General features: G+C 42.2%; 1 protein-coding gene across 1 annotated transcript in view; it reads left to right on the top strand.

Annotated features, from left to right (window-relative positions):
- MYH9 (myosin heavy chain 9) overlaps positions 1-25,229 on the top strand; it is a 71,360-nt gene that overhangs the window by 20,128 nt on the left and 26,003 nt on the right. The window contains exons 3-11 of the mRNA XM_068142354.1: positions 1,516-1,672; positions 12,290-12,317; positions 12,591-12,684; positions 17,807-17,899; positions 18,598-18,661; positions 19,412-19,510; positions 20,318-20,461; positions 22,558-22,653; positions 23,665-23,783. Of these exons, the coding sequence (XP_067998455.1) occupies positions 1,516-1,672; positions 12,290-12,317; positions 12,591-12,684; positions 17,807-17,899; positions 18,598-18,661; positions 19,412-19,510; positions 20,318-20,461; positions 22,558-22,653; positions 23,665-23,783 (894 nt within the window). The remainder of the gene's footprint in view (positions 1-1,515; positions 1,673-12,289; positions 12,318-12,590; positions 12,685-17,806; positions 17,900-18,597; positions 18,662-19,411; positions 19,511-20,317; positions 20,462-22,557; positions 22,654-23,664; positions 23,784-25,229) is intronic.

Raw genomic sequence — 25,229 nt, 5'->3', positions numbered from 1 at the left:
AAGGCAAAAAAAGTACATCTGGAACCATTATCCTGATATTTGTGTATAGAAAAGGACCCTTAAATACCTATAACATTTTGCTTTCTAGGAGGCATTGGGTGAAAAAGCTCTACCTGAGTCTGCTGCGTATAAGATTTGGCTAATTAATGTCAAGCCAGCACGTAGGAAATTTGGATGTAAGACTGCAAACTGTGTAGTAGATGCTATTTTCACCCTTTTGATCACTGGAGTGTAATCCTTACCTTTATCTCACTAAAGAGGATAAATCTGATTAAGTACTCTCTGCACTTACTGTGGAGGACTCTCTACCACTCCAAAGCACTCTTCACTGAGCAAACAATAGAAGAGATAGTAGCAATAGGAATAAAAAGTGCCAAATGTACTCTCTTCTGGTAGCACTGCAAGTTGCTGCAGAAAGCTACTCCAGACCTTTCAAACAGCTGCCTCTAAAATCGACAAGGAATTCTGGTAGCTCTAAACCCCAGGAGCAAGGCTTGGAATGCTATTCTTAGAATACCTAGGAAATAGCTAAGAAGCCTCTGCTGCTCCTATTCCCTTTGCAAGTGAAATGTTTGTGAGGGTTTGGGGTTTTTTTTTAGGTATTCACATCTCAAAGACTTTCTTTTAGGAAGCTTTATGTTTTCACTGTAAGTCTTCCATTAGAATTTTAGAATTGAAGCCAGTGGAAAGCAATTGAGAGATCGAGGACTGCTGTCACAGATCAATGAATTAACTGCTTGAGATGAATTAGAAGTGAACTTTGGCAAATGTTGCTGACTCTTTGAGCATGGACTACTTCAAAATTGTTTTCTATATTGAATAGTTCAGAACTGTAGTCCATTAATAGCCTTACAGTTTTGAGTTTAGTTCTAGTTATAGTCATTACATTATAAATCATGAAACTGTTCAGGCTGGAAGCATCTTTAGGAGGCCATCTAATCCAGCTTTCTATTCAGAGCAGGCTCAGCACTGAATTCAGCCTAATCCAGTGGCTTTAAGAACCTCTAAGGAGTACACTGGTCTTATTTTTCTTTTATTAACTTTTTTGGCTCAAGGTGTTACTATGTTGTAGTTGATCAGTTCCTGGATAAATCCATAGTAAATATGAGGGAGAACATAATGAAATGCTATTTCTAGAACCTGAGCACCTGTCTTGTATAATGAAATGAACACTTGACTTGAGCATAGGAACTTTGAAAGGAAGAAAAGCCAGCCCTTGTGGACTGTTAATGAGCCAGAAAGGAGGCCAGTTTGATACCAGTGTGACTCATCTGTCAGTTGATGCTCTGTGTGTGCTTGGAAAGGTTGAGTACCAGTCAGGTTGATCTGACTTCAGCTGCTGCTCAGATTCTAGTAGTGCTTAGTGGGAAGCATTCCACGTGGCATTACTGGAAGAAACACTTTAAAATAAAATGGACTACTTTGTTTGTTTTTCATGGTAATATACTGTTAAAATGTGCAAGTATACAACAATTTTCATTCCTGTCTTTATTTGCTGGGGTGTTTTCTTTCCAGACCTACTCAGGCCTGTTCTGTGTGGTAATCAATCCTTACAAGAACCTGCCCATATACTCAGAAGAAATAGTGGAGATGTACAAAGGCAAAAAGAGGCATGAGATGCCCCCTCATATCTATGCCATCACAGACACAGCCTACAGGAGTATGATGCAAGGTAAGTGCTGACTGAGATAATAACTCTTGCTGCAATCACAAATGAAGACTGCAGTCAAAACACTGTAGGAGAACAACAGCTCACTGCTGTCAAAAGGCTTTGTTGCCCCCTCTGTCCTTGCTTAGAGACACTTGACACCTACTTGGTACCAGCTTTTTGTTCAGGTGAATAGCTTTCTCCTGCTCTAGTGGAGTGAAGGACCTTGCAAGGAGTCTGTCAAGAGCTAAAGTTGAAGAAAAGATGTGTGAATGCACAGGGTTCAGAGTATCAGACATGGAGAACTGAGGTAGTCAGCTACTCTGATAGCTGTAGGTGGGCAACTATACATGTTGGTTGATAATAGCTGTAGGTAGGCAAGTATGTGTATTGGTTGATAGAGCCTTTTAACAAAGTATTTACAATCCAGTCATTCAGTCTGGTTTGGTGAAGCAAGCTTAGTGTGACCTGCATTTTGAAATGTGATCTTCAGTGGTAGTTTTATTGATCAGGAGTTGTTTGGTTACATTCTTAGTATGTTAAGGGTAAAAGTTACTATCAAGTGATTATTAAATACATCTCTTGGCTTTTCACAGATTTAAATCAAGCAAGCAGATTGACTTATATCCACCCTTTCCCCCCCAGTATATACAAATCAGAAGTAAAGAGCCATGTATATTCTCTGCTGCTTGTTTGTTGCATTATGACTTTAACTGTGCATGTCCCCCCCACCCCACCTTCTCACAGTAGGTCTTTCACAGCATCAGTGCTTGTTTGGGATGCTCAGAGATTGTTGAGGTATGGAGGTATATTGTGCTTTTCTTCCTGTTTCTAGCTGGGTTATATGAAGAGCCATGCTTTGTAAGGTTTAAAGCATGTAATGGACAGTTTGATTTGGTATGGCTTGTCAGAATTTGATTACTCCTTTATTTCCTGGTGACTGGCAATGATTAAGATGTTTATTTCTGGTAGGTCTTGCCATTAGCCTCACTTTTTTTTGAACAAAGGCTGGATACAATAAAATCATGCTTTCAAATTCTAATTAAATGAAATTTTATAGAGTGCTGCTTTTCCCTGGCCCTTGTTATCACTTGCACCTCTGAGCACAAGAAGATTGTAACAATATGGTTGTCCAGAGTAGAAAGGGACCAAGAAAAACTTCTTCCATTTACCTGTGGTAGTGGCTTTAAACAAATTCTGTATGTGGAGAATGCTGAGAAAGGCTGGTGAAGTGTGGTGCCATGCAGAGCTCATGGGAGAGCTAAAATGATGGATCATTTAAGCCCTGGGTGGGGAGGGACATGCAGCAGTGGACTGCTACTCATGGCAGTTTGTGGAAGATGTGGCAGCTCTTCAGGATATATAGCTATACTGCTGGTGTGTTACTACGAAAGGAAAAAGCTTGTGAACCTGAACCTAGATAGGATCTCACTTTTCTTAGACAAAGACTGGATCTGCCATGAAGGAGAAGGTCAGATGCACCACCTGTACTCTATGTGGCACCATGGTTGTCCATATACCTCATATCAACGTTTAACTTTGTGTATCACTTCTCTCCTGCTCCTTGTCAGCTCAAGCAATTGGCTTTCCCTACCAAAGATATTGTTCCCTAAACCGAAATGTTTTCTACTCAGAATCAGAATTTCTTTGGTATTGTTATAAGGAGGCTAAACAAGTCCTTTTCCCTCTGTAGACGAGAGTTAAACCATTTGGAACTGCACATGCATACATCTTGTCCTTTATCCATGTCAGATACATCAGTATGTGGCAGGAGATATCCAGACAGCTGCAATTCTGCAGCTAGGGACAGGTGACCTTCCCTGATCTGATGGTGGTTCAGACCTGGTCATTAAATCCACATGGATATTTTCCTTCCTTTTGAAAAGAGGTGATGTCTCCATTAGATCACTGCTTGAGTGATGTGTAAGACTCAGACATCCTAGACTTGAGTTGCTTTGGTGTACAAAGCTGAAGAATGGGAGCACTGCCGCTATCTTCCTAGCACAGGAGAGTTGCTGTGAGCTCTGCTGGAGTGTTTACCTTTCCCTGAATCATTTTAGCTATACAATATTCACAGGAGTGTTGCCACTCTGGAGGTTTAGTCTAGCTCTTTGCCTGGTGTGATATAACTTGCCACTGACTTCATGGAAAACTTGTTGGCTGTCAATATAATTTTCAGTTACCTTTTGAACTGTCCTGCTTTGACTGTTTAACTAGGATTGGAAAGAGTTTTGAGTATGTGTTACTTCATGTGTTCGCTAGCAAGAACCTTGGAGGAGTTTTAGGTTTGTTTGCTGCCTGATACCCTTATTGCAAACTGTAACAGTAGCATTCTGATGGCTGCTGCTGGGGTTGAAGGTGAGTAGGTTGTTGCAGTGTCTGTGGTCTGAGGTAGCCTCTCGGGCAATGGAAAACAGCATTCCTCTTCCACTTTCTCAGTTTTGCTTAGCAGTGGGGGAGGCATGGTGCAGCAGCCAGTGGTATGGCAGGAATCTGTACAGAGAATAGAAGATGAAAGTGTCTGGTGCTCCACATGAACCAGCGGCATTTAGGATTAGGCTGGCTTCTCTAGGTTACTTTCAAAGCCCTGAAGACTGGGAATCCTTCATGGTTTGGAGAGGGATAGCAAAGTGTCGTCTGACTTCTGTCAGCATGGAGTATAGCTCTCTCTTAAGCTGACAGAGCACAAAAGCCCTGCATGTTAATTGATTGGACTCTGAGTTTCTTTGTTTCACTCAATTTATGGTATTCTAATAAGCAGGCTATTCAAAGGGACTTTCATCAGAAAAGGCATTGGGAAAGAGGGGAAGAGGAGATCTTTAGTGCAACCTCTGCTAACTCAGAAACTGTTTAACTCTTTCCAGGCATTTATCACAGTATCACAGTATCAGTCAGGGTTGGAAGGGACCACAAGGATCATCTAGTTCCAACCCCCCTGCCATGGGCAGGGACACCCCACACTACATCAGGCTGGCCATGCTGATGTACTACATACATACATACAGATGTTATGCTGATGTACTACACCTGAGCTTAGTCCTCCCTCATTCCTCCATTCCCAAAAGTGTTGTGTGGCATTTGTCTATTCCCAGAGGTTGAATGAAATTGCTTATGTTGAATTTCACCAGGAGTATTTCCTTGAAGCAGTAACATGATGCAAAACATGTTCAAAGTGTTTTCTTTGGGGTTTTTGTTTGTTTGGGGGTTTTTGGTTTTGGTGTGGGTTGGGTTTTTTTTTCATTATACTTTTTCTCCTCCTTTCTCCAACCCAAGACATTTAAGACTCAGAAATGAGATGAAAACACTATTTCGCTGCATGGTACTTGGGCAGACTTCCTGCATTTCAAGAGCAGAACGCTGCAAAAAGTGTAACATTTTTGTTTTTAGAGAAAACAACCATTTGTCCTAATGTTTCTGTTGCCTGGGTAACCTGGACGCCAGAAGCCTCAGGTCTGACTGCTTTCAGAATCACTCCTCCGGCACTGGTGATTGAAGCGCCGTGCCTGCAGGTGGAGCGGTGTCTTGAGCAAACAAATTGTTATTGTAATGCAGCAGATGTACACGGAAGGGGTACATTCTTTACCTCAATTCATAGTCTCCAGGGGATCCGTTTAGGAAAACAGACTTTTAAAGCTTTTGAGCAACACCTGTTTGGCTGTTTGGAACACATGCAGGGAAATTTCTGTGTCAAATACTAATAGAAGCTAGAAATGTCATTGGTATCTGGAGCACGATGGCTGTTCTAATGCTGGCATCTGAAACAGGTTAGATCAGTGTGGTTATTCTGGTGTCCAAAGCTAAACCCACTCAACTAAGAGATAGGAGAGGAAATAGCACAATGCTAATGAATGTGGTCCATCTCCTTTCTTATCTTGTTTCTCCACATATCAGTGGAGGGCTCCTGATGCTTCACTGAACAAAACTTCAAATTGTTGTGCAGTGATTAAACCCTCTTTGACCTTGATAGATTAGTCTGCAAAGGAACCTGTGCAGCCAGCACCTTGCTGGTATTCACCTGGGAGTTAGGTAGCCTCTGGGTTTGGTGTTTGAAAGAAAAAAATGTCTGCAGCATAGTAACTTCATGATTTTTATTGGTGGTGTTACATGAAGAGAGAAGTGGTGTTAGCTCTTGTAAGACAAATCAGTCAGTTTTAAGTCAGGCCCAGTTGTCATTTTCACAAGATACAGTCCTCTAGATCTGCTTCTATAGAATGTGACCTTGAAGTATTTTGTTTGCAAATCTTAGATGTTTACACATTTCTCAAGTTTCTGAACTAGCAGGAAACTTCTGGTTCAACTTCCTTGGTCTCAAGTTGTCTTTCTCAGCTTGCTTCTTACCATTGGTCTGCTCTGCTGCACTGTATATTGCACTGTCCCAAAGTGCATCTTTGTTTTCTATAAAGTATTCTCTCTGTGCTTATCAATTCAGGGATACTCGATTGGCAGAGCTGTTCAGATCATGGAGAGGCACAGATGTCCCTTTCAAGCTGCATGTAAAAACCAAGCTCTCTTTCCACTAAACCCCAAAAGCCTCTGCTTTCACTAAATTGGTTCCAACATTTGTCCAAACTTCTGATTCGAAGGGCAGCACTGTTTGGATACTGATCACAGAGGGTGTTGGTTCTGATGGTGCTTGTATACCAATGAAGATGCATGCAGTTTCTGATTTTCTTAACAAATGTTTGCAATGCTTTGAATCACTTGAGAGTTCTAAATGCAGCTCTCAAAAGCTGTGTCTCAAAATGCGGTTTTCAATAGAACAAGGAGCTAAAAAAGAGTCTGCTGCCCACTTGTTGTTTCAGTCGTTACCACACCCTTTTTGCTTCATTCCTGTAAACCAGAGCAGGAGCTCTCTGGCAGTCCCTTATGTAATGGTTCAACCCTTGCTGTCAGTCACCCTGCAGCTCACTGAGTATCACAGGCTGCCTGAGCTTTTGCAGGCTGTGTACCAGTTTTGCTTTCCTGTCAGAACTTCATAAACATTTGTGTAAGCTAAAGTTACAGCCTAACTCATTTCCCTGGTTTTGGTGTCTCCAGATTCAGTCAAGGGCTGTCAGAGACTGAGGTGTGGGCTCTAGGCCACGGTGGGCTTGAGGATATAAGTAAATATTTGCATTTGAGTAGGAGATATTTCATTTTTTGAAGTTAAACTTTTTTCTCCTCATGTCTGTCCTAAAACTTCAGATAATGCAAAGCTAAATCTTGCCTGGGTCCTGCCAGCTCAAGTGATTCCCCCTCTTCCCTTTTTACATTTGGAATGTCTGTACTCGTGAATCAGCTGCGTTAGGTTCTTAGCATCTTGAAACTTGTCTATAAAGCATTGCTTGAATGATAATGCAAGAGCAGGCTTTCAGGCTGTGTTCTGGTGTTTCATTGGAGTGGTTTTGATCCTGCTCAAACTAGCATGTAGGTTAAAACCCCACGGTGAATGTATTTGATTAGATTTTATGTCAGTGGGGCTGTTCTGAGTGGTACAGTGTGGCAAGTGCCTGCGGCTCCTCCTGTGGTAGAGCCCTGAGGGAAGGGCATTGCTAGTAAGATTATGTTTAGGTCAGAGGAGAGGTTTGAGGAACTGTAACTACTGCATGCTTGAAGACATGTAAGACTAAATCTTGCTTTAGGTCAGCTCTCTAACTTAGCCTGCCAGTTGCCCGAGTTGGGCTACAGGCATTCACCACCGTGCTGGGGGAGCAGCATAGTAACGGAAACCTCAGCTCAGTTCTGCCAGAGAGGGCTCAGTGGTTAGGAGGTGGGTGGTACCATTTAGCTATGGTTAAGCTTTTAGCCCTAATGAGTCAGCTATAGGCAGAGGACTGCAAGCCAAGCCTTTGCCTTTCAGCTACATTTCCTCTTAGCTGGAGAGATGATGTCACCATTGTGTGAATGCTATATTACTTCTCCTTTTATGGAGATGAACAGGCTTGAAACTGGAGTCACTCATGCAAAGGAAGTGGGTGATAAAGGCCTGCTAGGATGTTCTGTAACTGAGATGTGTAGCTTAAATTGCACATTCTCTTCTAGTCTCCCAATTTTTTTTTTCTTCTCCCATCCCAAAATACCAAAACCAAAATTCAGGAGTTTAGAGCCCTCTTAATTTATCAATTATGCCAATACATTCAGCCAGAGCAGTTCAGCATTCATTCAGATTTGTATTTTTGCAGTAGAATATTTGGCTAAGGACTTTTAATCTACAAGATGTCTCTCTTATGAAAACAAATTCTAGTTTAATTAAGTTTTTCATGTATGCTGAAGGTCCTGGAAACAGTCTGAAATGCAGTCTCATTTATGACTGAGGAAAGTCAAGAATGAGCTAGATATGGGGGGGTTTATATAGTAAAAATAATCTACTGATCTTATTATACCATTCTGCTGTATGGCTTAAATTTGAAGGAGGCTTTACTTCCTGAATTTCTGTGTTCTTGAGGCTGCTGCTTCTTGTGATCACTTGAATACTATGCTGATGAGAGCTAAAGAAGAGCCTAGATAAAAAGCTTTCCTTGCCAGCTGGTCTGAAATACAGAACTGTTGCTATAATTAACTAATGAGTTGTTATTCTGGATTGTTTTTAATAAGTGACTCTGTTTAGGATTGAAAAGCAGATGCAGATTTCTTTTTAATCAGGCGTTTCTTGATTGTGTTATTATAAGCAACTGAGTTTATGGTACCCAGCACATTCTTTTTTGCTGAGTCGGTTGCTTGCACAACTGACAATGGAGTAAAGGCAAGTGCTGACTGAAGTTGTGCAGCACACCCATGTTGAATGATCCTTTAGTTTAGAAAAAAAAAAAAAAAAAAGGGTGGAGGTGGCCTCTTGTCTGGGAAACTGAATTGTGATTCGTGATGGCACAAGTCAGTGTTGTATGGAGAATGAATATTGGCCTTTAAAGCAATCCTTAATGGGCCGTGTATCTGAGAGTTAGGCTTTTGTATGCGTTAGCTCTTCGGCCCTTTGGTCGGCTCCAGTTTCCTGTTGCTCAACACATTATTGGAGTTGTCTGTCTGTACACAATTAGAAGAATTCCAGCTATCCCAATGACTGCTGCTTTGCAGTCCTGGGAAAGAATTTCTCCCGGATTGCAAACAGGAATGTTGCCTTTTATGGCAGTGTCTGCACGCTGGCGGTGACTTGCCTGCACTCGCAGGTATGTTCCTGCTGGCTTAAAGCAGAGGTGACTAACACAGCTGCAGCGGGCCACCAGGAAAGTATTTTGGGGGAGGAAAACACAGTGCTGAGTAGATTTTGAACACATCTACGACTTTTCCTGCCTGAGCACCTTTCAACACCTTCTTCTGTGTTAAGACATGGAAAAATTCTGTGCTTGCCCCTTTGGGACTTCCTCAGGTCATTCTAGGTAGCTGTGCACCATCATTGGATTCAAGCTTGAAAGGAGTTTCTCAACTAAGTATGGCAGAATTTGTCATAATAAAAAATGTTCAGTGTCCAAGAGATTGGCATGATCTTGTTGTCATCTCTTTTAGGCAGACAGTTTATCTGTCTGCTTAGCAATTTTTCCTTTTTTTCTTTTTTGGAATAAGTATCTTCCCTTGGAGGAGAGGGCATGGGAAGGATTGTGCTATTAAAGTGCTTGAGGCTCCACTGCCTGTTTGAGGAGTCCCAGCTCCTTGGAATTGCCAAGACCAGAGTTGGCTACTGGGAATAAGGAGCACCTTCCTTTTGGTTATCATTCTTTTTCCTTCTCCCTGCCTCCCCCTCATCTCTCAGACTGGCTTCTTAGAAGAGCCTCTGTAGTAGCTGAATTTGAGTATAACCTGTCAGAGGCACAAACTTATCCTTTCACATAGTTGCTTTGTGATAGAGAATTGCACCCAGATGTCCCACTGCTGAAGAATACATTTCCTTAGGCAATGTGTAAATGAGTCATTAGTTATTCCCCTGCTGAACCCTCGAGTGCCCAGTCACTCACAGGGCTGTGCCACAGGTGTGTCTGCTGACCCACTGGGAACCTTGAATGACTGAAGCCTTCTGAGCTGACCTAACATCTACTCAGCCTGTCCCTCAGCAAAAAAGGGTGCATATCTTAACAGCAATGAATAAAATGTAATGCTTGAAAGAAATAATAGGCAGTGCTAGTGGAGCTGCAGTATCTGGTTTGGAATGCTTAAGAATTTGTTGGGCTAAAACCATTTGAGTGATGATTTCCTTCTGCTTCCTTCTTTCCAGATCTTTCTGACAACAGTGTTAACAGGAATAAAGCACATTATTTTCCTCCTTTTTTTGTGTGCTTATCTGCATACAATCAGTTTCCAGTAAAGAACTTTAAGACCAGGGGTGGCCTGTCACGTGTTAATCTAATGTTCCCATTACTGGCTTCATAATAACTTAACACAGAATCTCAGATTTGGTCTGTGCTGTCCTTATTTGATGAAAATGTGTCCAAAGACTGGATATACTTCTCTCTCTCTCTCTGTAAATTGAGTTTATGGGAGGTTTTGCAGTATCAGTATGACATTCACAATGTTAGGACTGAAATGCTACATTCACAGTGTTTAAGGGGGTAGGAAATTATTTCAGGTACTTGAATTCTTATGTGACTGTAAAGCTTTCCCTAATTGCAGCTAGATCGCTTTATCTTGTACAAAACAACTTGAGCAGTAACTCAGTTATATTGTCAAGTACTCTCTGGTGGGGAGAACACTGAGTGCACTTTAGATCTCTCTAAGCTACTAGGGAACGGAATAAAAAGAACCAGTAGCTAAAGTATGGAGAGAGTCACATCCATAAACTTACTGGTGAGGCTTACAAATTGCTGAAATAATTTGTTAGAGCATTCCAGTGAATTGTATGCTCTCAGGAATGTTTGAGACTTGCTTTCTCTCTTTAAACTTCAACACAAAATTTGGGCTCTCTGTGGAAATAAGAAAGACCAGATTGGATGGGGGCAGGAGCAACCTGGTTCAGTGGAAGGTGACCCTGCCCGTAGCAGTAGGGTTAGAAATAGATAATCTTTAAGATATCTTCCAACCCAAGCCACTCTATGGTTCTTTGACAATAACTGGATGACATTTAACAGTTTTGTTACTGAGGTTCTCAGACAAGATGATCAGGTCCTCTCTTACTGGTCTCAGGAGAAAAAAAAAGCCAAACCAACTAAAATCAAATCCAGAAAACCACAACCAAATGGGGAAGGCTCCGAGGTGACCTAATTGTGGCCTTCCAGTATCTGAAGGGGGTCTACAATAAGGCTGGGGAGGGACTTCTCAGGATCTCAGGCAGTGATAGGACTAGGGGGAATGGAATGAAGGTGGAGGTGGGGAAATTCAGACTGAACGTGAGGAGGAGGTTCTTCACCATGAGAGTGGTGAAGCCCTGGAATGGGTTGTCCAGGGAGGTGGTTGGGACCCTGTCCCTGGAGGTGTTTAAGCCCAGGCTGGATGAGGCTCTAGGCAGCCTGATCTAGTGTTAGGTGTCCCTGCCCATGGCAGGGGGGTTGGAATTAGATATCCTTGTGGTCCCTTCCAACCCTGACTGATACTAGGATACTATAACTGACAACCTAAAGTTCTTCCGACTTTGGTGGTGCAGTCAGTTCTGTGAGTGCCCCAATAGCTCTTGTGGACTGTTACCTGCTCTTCCCAAGTCCTTTCCATGTCTGAAAAGGTCTTGCTGCCTGTGTGATAGTTGAAAAACACTTAGGCTGTTGTGGTATAGGCACAGGCACTCTCCAGTCTGCCCTGTGCTCCCAGCAGGTTCCTGGTGTCATGGGGGAGGAATTGGATACAGACTGGGGAGGGAGCACAGGGTGGAGGGATAGATGATAGATGAAGTCAAGGCAGACACAGGGGAGTGTGTTCACACACAAGTGTTGGAGTAGTGATGGGATGAAGGCATGGTGGAAGGAGGAGTAGGCAGGACTCATATAAGGAATCATAGGCAAAACCTGAAAGGAGGTTAAAGATGTGGGAAAATATAGTGATGGATAGGCTGAGTGAAGTAAGTTCTGTAACTAAAAAGATATTAACATCTACAGCTGGGACCTGAACACAGGAATTAGTATGTCAACATGAGAAAGGTTTATACTGTTACCAGCTGCTGCATTAGTACACTAGAAGACGGTGCCACAAACAAACCAGCTGAGTAAGACTTAGGCTGCTGCTCAGTATTGTAGTCTCCAGGTCCATTCTGTACAAAATAAATAACAGTTCTCACTGAGCTCCCAGTGTTTGTTTTTGGGGTGGAAGCATCTGTCTGACGTGCGGCTCTGCACTTTGGGATTTGTGGCAGTTGCTGTCCTACTTCCCCCCTCCATTTCCACTGTTCTGCTGCTAACTTCTGTAAGTCAGTAAGGACCTATTACGATGGAGGTGGGGACTGAAGAACAACTAAGATGTACATCAGGCTGTAAATCTGTGGTAAATAAACCTTCAGTGGGAGACTTCTGTGCTGTTTGCATTACCATTTTTCTGGCTGAAGAAAATTAAGTTACTATGGTGCCATTATGCTTTGGTGTGTGGCTAGAAGTTAGGGTCTGTTGCCAAAGAGGGGGTACCTGGCCCTATTTCTGAAGATACTTGTCAAAGTTTGTTAGTTCCTGGTTGTCTTTAGTGTCAGTTTTTCTGTTAATAGAAATGTGATTTTTAGACTCTTTGTCTGACTACTTCTTGTTTTCAATTTTGCTCTAGATCGAGAGGATCAGTCCATCCTTTGCACGTGAGTGTTTACTGTTGTCAGCTTGTGTGGATGTCAGAGTTTGTGTTCTTAAAGTCTTGTTTGGAGGACTCTCTTAATTTTAAGTGCTGGGGGTGGGGTTAGTAGCTACACCTCTACTGCTTGCCAGTAGAATGTTTTTTTTCCTGGTTTTGAGGGAGGTACTGCAATGGCCAGAATGCAGTTAAGGAACCCTGTAGCCTCTTTTGAGGTTAGAAATAGGAGTATGTCCCCCTGCATCTTGTTTGTGAATGAATTGCATATTTTTCTTTCCAGGGGTGAATCTGGAGCTGGCAAAACAGAGAACACCAAGAAGGTCATTCAGTATCTGGCTCATGTGGCTTCCTCTCACAAGTCTAAAAAAGACCAGGTAAGACCTAGGCTTAAGGATGCCTGATTGCTGCGCTGAGTTTGAACAACAAGTACATATTGGCTGATGTTGGTGAAAATCATATCTAGGTTTTTATTGAGTAATACTAACCTCTGTCAGGGGACTGAGCAGGACAGCAAACTATAAAATGATAGGTTGTTAAAAATTGCAAGCCAGGGAACGTTGTTTGAAGTCATAGCTCCTTTGAATTTGGTGGACCTGTAGTGGGGATAAACTCATCCACAGTCTCTTTGTTTTGTGGGCGAGTGCATGGGCAAGAGACACTATAAATGAAGCATCACCCATACTGATCTTTTCACGTGGATGTGTTGCTTATAACCAGTCTAGGCAATTAAAAACTGATCCTTCTGTGGCGCTGTCTCCTCCTGTGCCTTTATAGGTTAGGTCTGGCTGTTAGACTGTCTCAGGAGTAGAGAATACAGTGATACACTTCAGGTGGCAACTTTGAAATCCTAGCAAAACATTAAAAGGGTGGAAAAAAAGCCAAGTGCTAGCAGCACACCAAAGAGAAAGGAGGGTGGTGGTGAGGGTGGAAGGACTTTGAAGATGTCTCACTTATATTTTTTTCCCCTTCCCTCTCCCCCGGTGGACTTTTGCCGAATTCGTCAGTTGTGTCCTCGTAGGTGAGCTGCACGTTTACTGCACGTTCTGCACCAGGAATGCCTTTTCTGTCCCATTGTGTGATTTTTTTTGAGCAGCTTTTCACTCCACACCAATATCACTTTCTGCAGCTAAAACAAATCCATAGACAATTCACATTTCCTTTTTTTTTTTCCTTTTTTTTTTTGTGTGTGGTGCACAGTAATCTGATTTATGAGGATGTTCAATTGCAGACTAAAGTAGTGTCAAGAATACTCATATTCTGTGCTCAATACTAGCTTGTATTTAAGGTTTCTCTTCCAGGATTTTCCCAGATACACCATTTGAGTATTCCTCCAGGGCAATAAGACTGGACCAGGCTTTTCCAGAACCCTAAGCATCCAGTCTGTGTGGGGTCCCTAGTAAGATGAATGTAGTTAGGTGTTTAGCTTTCTATTCCCTGCAGTGAGATGTGGCTGCAAGTTGCAAAGAAATGTCAGAGGCAAGGCTGCTCTGCAGACAGGGTGTTCCAGGACTGTGAGCCTGTTAGCCAGAGCTCAACACGGTGGAAATGTTCACTGGTGAGCTGTGTAATGAAAGCCAGATGCCAAATGTGTTTGCTGTGTCTCTACACAAGAGTTTTCCTATAGTAACTTAATGTGTAGGCATGTCTCATGCATGTAGAGTATGTGAATAAGAAGGCATCACTGCACGCAGGCATATTTTGTGTGCATATTCTGTAATAAGTAACTTCTGGAATCCAACCAAAAAAACAACTATGTGCCAAACTTTCAGACATATGAAGGGTTTTTCCGTGGTCTGTCAGTAGCTGTATTTAGAAACATTCTCCTCCTTTCTTTCTTTTTTTAAGTGTGGAAAATAGAATCATGGGATTGAGTTAAGTATTCTTCCACTGCTTGTCTTTGAGCAAGATTTGTACCACTAAAGCAAGGCAGGCGGTCTGCTTAGGTGACTAAAACGTTCCTAAGCTGGGCTGGTTAGTGATTTGCTCAAGTTTGAGTTTCTTTCTTTTATTTAATTTTAAAAATCTACCCAGCCCACCCCAGTTTTGACTCTTCCAAAAGTCCCCCAGCTCTCATTTTGCTCCAGTTTCGTGACTGACCAGTAGCACTGGCCTTGCCAGAGAGGGTTTAGAACTGAAGTCTTTCAATGTTAATTCGTATTGAATGTTCTACACAGCAATTCTTTACAAACCTTGAACTTGGAACCAGATTAGAAGAGTTTACAAAGGTGAATATGTTAAGTTTTTTGAGGGCCTCAGGTATGCTGATCAGGACAGATGCTTTTTCTTTAGGTAGAATACGATAGTATTGAATCTTCATGCTGCAAGACTTGGCATAGAACTTAACCAGTGATAATATAGAAAATAGTGGTGCTTTATCTCCCAGCAAAGTTTCCTCACTGTTACCTATTACAAGTTTTGGATGCAAACCCCTGTTTTTTCAAGTATCAGAGTTTTCAAAAGCATGTTCATCACTTGTAGCTCTTTTGATTTGGAGTTAGTGGCACCTTGCAGTGATCTCAGTGCATTGGTATATTCAGCTAAGTAGCCTCAAACTGAACGGTGTGACTACTGAGCACAGTAAGGCTGCCTGCTGAACCTGATGGCATAAACACTTCTAAAAATTTTATGAACTTTATTTATGGAAATGGATGTCTTCCCATGTGTAGTCTCTGCTTCTCTGCTGATTTCTTCAATCAGGTAGCAGTTATTTCAAAATGAGAATGTTTGCAGCTTATCAGAAATTCATGGATCGCAGTTGCTAACGCTTCAACATCTGGAATGAAGGTTAGGTTACTGATGATCTTTCTCCTTCCCCCATCCAACTGACTGTTGTTTGGGTTCAGTTATTTGACTGCAGAGAAGAACACAAAAGTGAATCCCTGAAGTGTAAAGCCCAAAACAACAAAAAACCCACCAAAACAAATGAAGCCCTCAGACACTCTCCCCTATCTTTTACGTTTTAAAATGGCATGCTGTTAAAACTAGCTGTGATTTCTGGCTCCCTTTCTCCATACTTCCTGGAGAATAAATGGTTGGAAAAACCTCTGCCTTGCATAGAAATGATTACAGAAAGACGTGAAAAGCTCAGAGTACAAGATAGCAAAGATTTTGGTTGCTTTAAATTGCTACTGTAACTTCAGATCTGTAGAAAAGAGAGCTTACTAAAGAGGGTGTGCTGCCCAAACATAGGCTAAGAGAGCCAGTGGCTGCAGTTGCTTATGTTTTTGTGAGGAATATTGTACATACTTGAGATGCATGCCAGCTATTAAACTTTTTCAGGTCAAGGAATGGCAGTTACAGGTGTCAGAAAATTGGCAGCATTTCAATGATAAGAACCATAGAATTTCTAGAAAGCTTGTGATGGACAGCTCTATGTTGTACTGCTTTGGTTTTGCAGAATGACTTGTTTTGTAATAGTAGTGAAGTCTCTTCCTGCAGGGAAAACAGGCTATCAAAATTTAAGGTAAAACAAACTCCATGCAAACTTCCTAGAAACTTAGAGGGTAATGGGATTGCCTTTGTAAACAAAGGCAGTGAGGAGTGGATACATTACAGTAATTACAACCATTTAGTCCTATGCACCATTTCCATGGCATGATGTGGACTTGATCTTCCCACTGTATTGTGGTACTAGGGCAAGTCATGAGAGATGAGACTGATTTGACCAACTGCTTAGTGTTTTCCTTTCCCCACAGCTTTATGTTGCTGTAAGCCTGAGCTGGCATTCTCTGTGTGTATTGATTGCTATGTGGATGGTTCAAGAGACCTACTAATCTCTAAACTACAGTTTACCAAAGTCTGTGTGACACTAATGACATTTTCTTCCTGAGGTACTAAGTAACAGAAGGGTCTGTGGTATGAATTTGTATAACATTTTTGGTCATTGTGTAGTTAAGCACAACCTTAGTTTTATTTTTAGCCCAATAATTACAATAGATTTGCCTTATGTTTAGGGTGTAAAAATCAGCTTTAATAATAATAATTATTATTATTCTAACCTCCTTGTTCCATAGTTGGATTGAAATGCTGTGTTGCTGGCATCTCTCACTTGCATAGCAACAGATGGCAGCCACAAAGACTTAGGACTTTATTGCTGGATGGGAAGAAGGACTGGGTGATGGAAGAGTATTCCCACTTCAATAGGAGGGGGAATGTGACTGCCACAAGTTTCAAATACTGAACCTTAGTTTCTAGGTTTTCTCCTTCCAAAGCCACATGATGGCTCTGTTGTGATGTCCCAGCTCCAGTTCCCTTCCCAGGGCTAGTCCCCTTGTTATATATACTTTGCAGTGGAAGGAAGTGCTTGCAGCCGCTGCCCCTTCTGTATATGTGCAGTTCTACAGGGACTGGGGGAGCTTATCTGGCCTTGCACTTTGTGAGCATGAAGTGAGGTGATAGTGGAATTAAGAAATAAAGACTTGCAGTTCTTTTTTACAGTTTCCCCCTGTATTTTCCTCTTCCTTTTCTTTCATTACATGTATTTTTAGAGAGATTGTATAAGGACTAATTTGTTTCATAATGCACTTGGAGAATAAGTGGGAACAATTTTCCTTTAGAAATACCCTTCAGTAACGTGCCCATAAATTCCAGTTCTCACAACTGGACCACAGGGATTTTTGAGTACTTACTGATAACTGCTAAACCCAGAAACTTTCAATTCTCATTTTGTCTCTATGAGCTTTTTAGGTGATATATAGGACTCCATGCTTTAAGCACAGAGGACAAGTAATTTTTAGAAGTAGACAGGGATATGTCTGGAGCCTGCAGGGAAGGGTGTATGTGCTCCAATGCTCTGGTACTTGGCAGGGGCAAAGGGTCTGAATTTTCTTTTTCTACAGCTCCAGCATTTTGTGTTCCTTGAGGGGAGGAGCATGTGAATATGGCAGCAGAATGCAAGTGATCATGCAGTTTGTGGGATACCACTGAGTCTCTTTTTGTGTGCCTCCTTAGAAGGGAGGTTTTGTGTGTTTGCATTTTGGGATATGTAGACCTTCAGTGCAAGCCTTTTGGTTTATTTTGGTTTTGTGTTGTTTTTTCTCCAAACATCAGACCTTTCCAGACTAACTTCTTAACCTATTGCTAGCACAGTTCAGGGCTATGTTGCAATAGCAAGACATGACTATCCTTACTCTTCAACCTGGATGGCAAGACGCTTCTGGGATGAGGGCATGATGGTGGATGGTACAAATTGAGACTTTGATCCTGGGAAGTCCATGGAGTGTTATGGCCAAGTGGCTTTAAATGGCTTCTTGCTAACAGAAAGACATCACTGGGATGCTCTTGTGTTGAGGAAGGGAATAAGGTGTATTTGTGAATGTTTTGCTCTGATAACTAACAAGTCTCCTTTGAAGGTTTAAGGGGTCTTCTCCTAAGGTTTAATGTGGTTTCTCTACAACAGATGCCAAGCTAGTGTGAATTGAAACTTCAGCGCTGGTTTGACCCGAGGTTGATGCAGTGAATCGCTGCCTATTTTATTAATTTCTGGTTTCTCTTTAGGGAGAACTTGAGAGACAGTTGCTCCAGGCTAATCCCATCCTGGAGGCCTTTGGAAATGCCAAGACAGTGAAGAATGACAACTCATCAAGATTTGTGAGTATTATTATCTGCCATGGGTGCCAGTAGTCAATATTTTCTGGGGGAAAGACGTGATTCTACTTCAGGGCAAATTGCTGCCAAGGATAGGACAACTGTGAGTGGTTTCCCTCAGATTAATCTGGGAAGTGAATTTCATTCATTGAATTATTCAGAATAGACCTGACAGGTGTCTGGAATGAAGGAAGCTGACCCTCTGCCAGGATCATTTATGCCAATATTTATTGTAAGTTTATTACAGTCAGTTTTATCCTGGTCCTGATTTGGTGAATAAGGACCAAGTAAGAACTATGTTGTTCATCTCTGGAGAGCAGTGGACAGCATCTGAGAGGCAAATCTGCGCTAGAGCTGGGACCGGCAATGACTGAGAATGGTTAAAGCTAGTACTGAGGGAGGTACAACTGTCTAGATTATATACCACATAAAATTGAAGGAACATTGCTGTGGGAAATGTCTACTGAATTGCAAGCTGTCTAAAGGTCAGAAATGTTTCCAAGTGGTGTCTTGTTTGCTAAATCACTGTTGTGATCAGCAGGCATTGCCTATTGGCTGACTTTACGTTTTACCTAAAACCTGCCTGACCTGTTCTGAAGGCTTTTTTTTCCTGCATTAACAAGAGAAGGTTTGCTGTTGCTGTTTACTGCTGTTACTAGATAGAATGAATACTAATTTTAATGCTGTTATTTTCCTCTTAGGGCAAGTTCATCAGAATCAACTTTGACGTCAACGGCTACATTGTTGGAGCCAATATTGAGACCTGTATCCTTTCCGTAACCACCTGAAAGGAGAAGTGAAAGGCTGCAGAGGTAGCAGTAATGGTACCTAGCAATCTCTTCACAACTAACTTTGGTAGGAAGCACTTAAATTTCTGCTATCATGATTACTGTCACAATCACAGCATGTTAAGAGTTGTGGAAGTGACCTCGAAGGATCATCTAAGTCCAATGCCCTCTGCCAGGGCAGGACCACCTGGAGCAGGTCACACAGGTGGATTTTGAACGTCTCCAGAGAAGGGGACTGCTCAACCACTCTGGTCAGGCTGCTCCAGTGCTCTGTCACCCTCACAGTGAAAAAGTTTTTCCTTATGTTTACATGGTACCTCCTACACTCCAGCTTGTAGTGCTCTGCTTCTTAATACAGTTTTGTCATCTTTGTGATCATTATGGAAATCTTTCCTGACTCAGTGAATGAATACTAATCTTAGGAGGCTGAAGTGGAAGCAATAGGATGAATAGCTTTGGAATTTCAAAAGTCATTTTAACTCTGTACAAGGCAAGTAGGTGATGGATGGCCACTATTTTTCTACTTTTTAGCAGTTAAGTATCTCTTACCAAAGCCATCATTCAGAGGCTGGCAGAACTGAGACCAGAAACTCAGTGGGATATTGACTGATAATCAGTGCTAAATCGATATCTCTATGCATTGACATGGGACCATCAGGTGGTACATGTTTTCTCATAGAATAGGAAGTGATTTATATGTCCTGGTGTATGCCTTGACTCTCTGAAGATCTGCTGGAGAAGTCACGTGCAATTCGTCAAGCCAAAGAGGAGAGAACCTTCCACATCTTCTACTACCTGCTGTCTGGGGCAGGGGAGCATCTGAAGAGTAAGTATGATTTTGTTGTAGTTACAGGTTTCCCTTATCACAACGACAGAGTCCAAAACACTTGTAGACTAGGACCCATCCTTCATAGTTTCATGGCTCTGCCCCTCCTCTGCTGCTTCTGTACACTCATACCTCCCTCTGCCCTCCCCCTGCACTTCTCAGTTCCTGAAAACTTGCTGCTTTGGTTCCTTCCTGCACTTGTCTCCTTGCCAGCAGTGACTCTACGCCCTTCCTTATCTAGATCTCTGTCCCATGTTTAGTCTCGTCTCGCATGATGTAAATGCTTCTGGTGCAGGAATGGTTCCTGCTGTGATGGACTTGGCCTTTAACTGAATGCAGCAAAGCTGCTAGCACCTAGGAAACTCTAGAAGTATAGGATTCTAGCACACTTAGCTTAATACCTCAGTCTAGTAATCAGGGTTCATGTGTGAAACCTGAGAACTGATCTGGAGGAGGGGCAGGACTTTCCTCAGTTGCTACTGTTTCAAGAGCTATAAATTAACTTTCATCTAACCTGAAACAAACAAGGTGTCTGAAATCAGAAAACTTATTTTCAAGTTAATCCCTGCTACTTATAGACTTAAAATGTAATGGTGGTTGACACTGCTTTGGGTGAGTAGCCAGAGGAGCAGATAGGAAGAAACAGGGCAGAAAACCTCCAGTTTTATCTAAACTACATCTCAGGTTCATCCAGCACCTGCTAGCATATGCAAGTCAGAAATTTGAACTCAGTGGCAACTTGTTTTCTATGTTAAATAACACCCCAAAAGCCATAGTAACATTTTTTTACCTCAATTCTTTCCTCAGCTGACCTGCTGCTGGAGCCCTACAACAAATATCGCTTCCTTTCCAATGGCCATGTTACTATCCCAGGACAGCAAGACAAAGATATGTTTCAGGAAACCATGGAGGCAATGAAGATCATGGGCATCCCAGATGAAGAGCAGATAGGTATGAATCCTCTGGAGAGCCTGGAATGAGAGAGAGAGCAGCTCATATATATCTGGAGCTGTTTTGTTCTAGTTTTTTGTTGGTGGTGTTTGATTTTTATTGTTTTTTGGGGGTTTGGTTTCTTTGTTGGTGTTGGGGGAGGGGAGTTGTTTTGGTTGTGTTTTTCCAGTGGGATTTTTTGACTTTTTGTTGATTTTTATTTTGTCTGCTGTCCATTTCTCACTCACCACCCCAAAGTGAACAGTGTACAAACAGTGGCTTTGGAGTGACCCACCTCAGGACCTACTAATGCAGTTTCAGTTTACACAGTTAGTGTTAGAAGTGAAGCAGCTAATGAAAACATGCTTCTGCTTACTGTTCTTGTGGCTTATCTGAGGGCTGCACATCCAGTTTATGAATAACACATCTAAGATACAAGAATCCCCTCATTCTCTTGTGCAGTGCATGGCTTGTGTGCTCCCCCTATCCCTAAGCAGTGGCTTTAAAGTATCTAATCCAACCATTGCTGGATTAGTACTTTGAGAATGGCCTGGTCATAGAGCCTTTCTTTCTAGCTTAACACTGAACTGCTGATCAGAAATTAATATTGTCTGATTCTGGGAACACAGTACCGTGACAGTGATGCTAGAATTGCATGGAGCCAGCACAAACTGCAGTGATACCACAGCTCTGTGCTGCCTCATTCATGATCTGCCTTACTGCTTGGGAACCAGTGCTCTGCAAAATCTGTTTCTAAATGTATAAGGCCTTCTAAAACTAGGACAATTTATTCTCTACACTGAAGCAAGCATCTGTGGTGACTTGAGGGCACCACTTCCTCTGCTCAAGGCTGCAGCCCTTGTGGCTGTAAGGGATATGTGTCTGTGTCTTAACTATTGCTCTTCACAATCCAGCCTGCTATAAATTCAAGGGGTTGTTAGCCATAGTTTCATATACTTCTTGAGATCCTGAATCAACTGAGACTGAAACAGCTGTGTGGAGGTGAAGAGAAACATTTCTAAATGAAATAAAAGAATTGGCAGCCTAATTTATTGTCAGGATGCCCTGCTGTGATGCTTTTTGAGTTGGGCTTTTAGCGTATGCTCTAGGGCATGTCTTTGCTGTCAGATAGATGAGCTATTGGTTCCAGCCACTACAGCAAGGATAGCTTTAGTCTTTACACTTTCTGTTCAAAATATGCAGTGCACTCACATTCTTCATAGGCTGCATACAGTACCTGACCTGAATTTTGTATGGTCCTAGAAGCGTTATGTGTTTCTTTTCTGTTAGTCTTGATGTGCTATATATGGAGCCTTTGTTTGCTCTGCTCAAGAGCATATTGTTTTAAAGCAACTGTTTCTGTAACAGATAGAAACTGGGGGATGAAAAAATGACCTGCAAGTGACCAGAAGTTTATTTTGCTCAAGGCAGCTAGAAGCTGGCAATGGAATGAGCTTTGACTGAAAATTGAATTGATGTTATGGCACTGAAAAATGTCTTTCTCTCCTGGTATCTGATTCTGCTGTTGTGATGTGCACCATTCAAACAGTATGAATATATTATTAGCAAGGGGTGGGGTGTTTCAGTGTGTAATTAGTCATAGTCATGGTACAGGTAATTTCAGCCACATCCTGCTGCCCTTCGTGCATTATAGCATGGCTCTATAGACTACAGACCTTGATCAGGGAGATGAAAGTGATAAGAGGGTTAAAGGAACAGAATTTTCCTTCTCTTAATTGGTTTGTACTCTTAATAACTGTCTCTTGCCTGTTTAACAGTAGTCATTGAGGGAAAGGGTGAATTTTTACCCACTAAAAAATATTTTATCAAAAATATATATAGATTATATATAGTGGTGGCACCCTCAGTCCTGTCTCCCCCTTTATTGAAGTGATGTCAAGAATGGGTAAATCTCCAGACTGTCTAGTCCTGCATAGGAGGGACAGGTAAAGTCCTGTGTCCTGAATGGGAGTCACGTAGAGGAATTGCCTGTGGTTATTCCAGAAAGATCTTTGGAAAGTTGAGGAGGGCCTCTTAACAGTGTTAGGAAAGGTAACTGAGTCATACTGGGGCTTTTGGTGATGCCTGACCCTAACCCATTACTATTACTTTAAAAGGTCTGCTGAAGGTTATCTCAGGTGTTCTTCAACTTGGCAACATAGTCTTCAAGAAGGAGCGTAATACAGACCAAGCCTCTATGCCAGACAACACAGGTAACCAATCCTTTTTTCCATGCCTCCAAAGAAAAATGCAGGGGAAAATGTCTCCAGGAGATTCTTGCAAGTAGGAGACTATATTACAGTGTCTGGAGTATGCTGGAGTCCTGTTTGTCTACCAGGTGAATTATTTGTCAAAGGAGCTGGCGCGCTCCCTCACACGAATGCATGCGGTTTTGCCAGGCATGTGCTTGCAGCCACCTGTGGGCAGGAATGTGGCACTGCTCTTGTGACAGAGCTAGGCAGGAAGTACATGTGATGACCAGATGAAAAGGATTACTTTACTGGAATATGTAGTGTGTGTGTTTTAACCAAGCAAGGAATGAGTGCTCCCACCAACCTGTTTTATCAGACTTTAAGGGATGTTCTTTGCTGACTCTGTAGGCAGACTTGTAACTGCAAGAGCGAGGTGGATAACTTTGTGGTCAGTATAAAGTATGTGTTCATACTTTAATTGCACTGCCCATTGTTTCATGTGTAAATAATCCCATGTTTCACAAGGCAGTAGGCTATCTGTTGGAAGACAGCTCTTAGACCTTTGTCATAGTTGCAAATTTATCTTCAGGAGTTTATATTTTTGGCTGTTATTGTTGTGGACAATGCAATTCTAAATGGCAGTTGTGGGAGGAGAGTAAACAACTTGGGGTTTAGATCTTGAATCTGAAATAGAGAATTGCCTTAAAGACTAATCAGGAGATGAAGACACAACAATTAGTTCAAGAAATCTGCTTCTTGATGTATCTTTACATTGATTACAGACTATGAACTTTAAAGCTTCTGTGTCATGACTTAGTGATATCAGAGTATTGTTTCAGAGTTACTTTTATGGCTTCTGGAGAAACTCAGCCTATGGTACGTGCTGCAAGAGCTTTGAGGGAATGTTTTGGTTGGGAAGGCAGTTGCAGGAGTGCTTTTATTTAATTTCCTTTTCCCTCTTGCTTTCTGTAAGAAAAACAAAATAATGTTAATCTTGTTTATTATTATTTATTTCTCTTCTACCATCTTTAGCTGCTCAGAAAGTGTCCCACCTTTTGGGCATCAATGTGACGGATTTCACTCGAGGTATCCTGACTCCTCGCATCAAAGTTGGGCGAGATTATGTGCAGAAAGCTCAGACCAAAGAGCAGGTATGCATTCTCTAAGAATGGATGAGAACGTCAGTCTTTAGGCTGGCCTCCACAAAGCTTGACAGGTTTCTGTAGCATTTAACAACCATCTTTATGGCTGCAGTGTATGGCAGCCACACGCAAATAATGTAGCGTACATAGAATAAAATAATAGAATAAACCTCCTTTATAGAGTAGAATAAACCAAACCAGGTTGGAAGAGACCTTCAAGATTATCACATCCCACCCATCAACCAATCCAACCCACCTAAGCAACTAACCCATGGCACCAAGCACCCCATAAAGTCTCCTCCTGAAAACCTCCAATGACGGCGACTCCACCACCTCCTTGGGCAGCTTCTAGTATTTGCTCACTTGATCTATAAATGCAGAAATCACCCTGCCCCTGCAGCAGCTTTTCTTATCTGAAGACAAAACAAGAATGCAGCTCCCCTGATTCTGGTGACTGACTGTCCCAAGGGAGTAAGTTCCTTCAGTGTGGTATGCAAGGATGATATTTTTCAGCTACTGTAATGCAGAAAGCACCATTCTTAAGTCAGCTACTAGGGTGGGAGAATTTGCTGCTTACCCTTGAAAGTGACTGTAAATTCTTTTAACTCTTTTGGATCAGATTGTGCTCTAAATGAAACCTGACCTAAGAGTTAGCAGCCTCCTGAATGGAGCAAAGCCCCTGTGCTTACTCACTGCATGACTGCTTTATGAACACATTCTTAGTGTTAATAAACATGCCCTCATAAGATGGAAGGGATTAGGAGGAGTGTGAAGTCTAGAAGTAATCACAGACTGCCTTACCATTTTGATGTTTCATTTCTTCTTTCACTACCCAGCCTGTGACTGATGTTTCATCAGTCACAGGCTGGGTAGTGGCATAGGAGAGATTTGGCTTCACAAATCCTAAGTTATGAAAGAACTGAAATGGTTTTCTGTGGGCCTGTGAAACATGCTATGTTGCTATGGTCTTTGGGAGTGACTGGGCATAATTAGTTTTTCTTGGGTATCAGGCATTGATTTCTCCAACAGGCAGGATCCTGAAGTTTGGCTTTGACACACTAATTTAGTAAGACAAATCCTTTGTTTATGTAGTATCACTGTGCCATCTGCTTTTCATGGGGGGGAAGAACCCTCTGCAGTGAGTCTTGTTCAGTGAGTTTGGTCATGGAGGGCCAGTTGGGCCACAGTTGGGCCATTAGGTGCTGAAATTCAGGGGGGACAGTCTCAAGCTGCGCCAGGGGAGGTTTGGGCTCAAGGTGAGGAGAAAGTTCTTTACCAAGAGAGTCATTAGTCATTGGAATGTGCTGCCCAGGGAGGTGGTGGAGTCACCATCCCTGGAGGTGTTCAAGAGGGGATTGGACGTGGCACTTGGAGCCATGGTCTAGTCATGAGGTCTGTGGTGACAGGTTGGACTCGATGATCCTCGAGGTCTCTTCCAACCTTAGCGATACTATG

This window comes from Melanerpes formicivorus, unplaced genomic scaffold, assembly GCF_026170545.1.
Source record: "Melanerpes formicivorus ecotype bairdi unplaced genomic scaffold, bMelFor1.0.p_v2 SCAF_8, whole genome shotgun sequence".
NCBI lineage: Eukaryota > Metazoa > Chordata > Aves > Piciformes > Picidae > Melanerpes > Melanerpes formicivorus.
The sequence above is the reverse complement of the archived record's forward strand: the minus strand, read 5'-3'. Positions and strand labels throughout refer to the sequence as shown.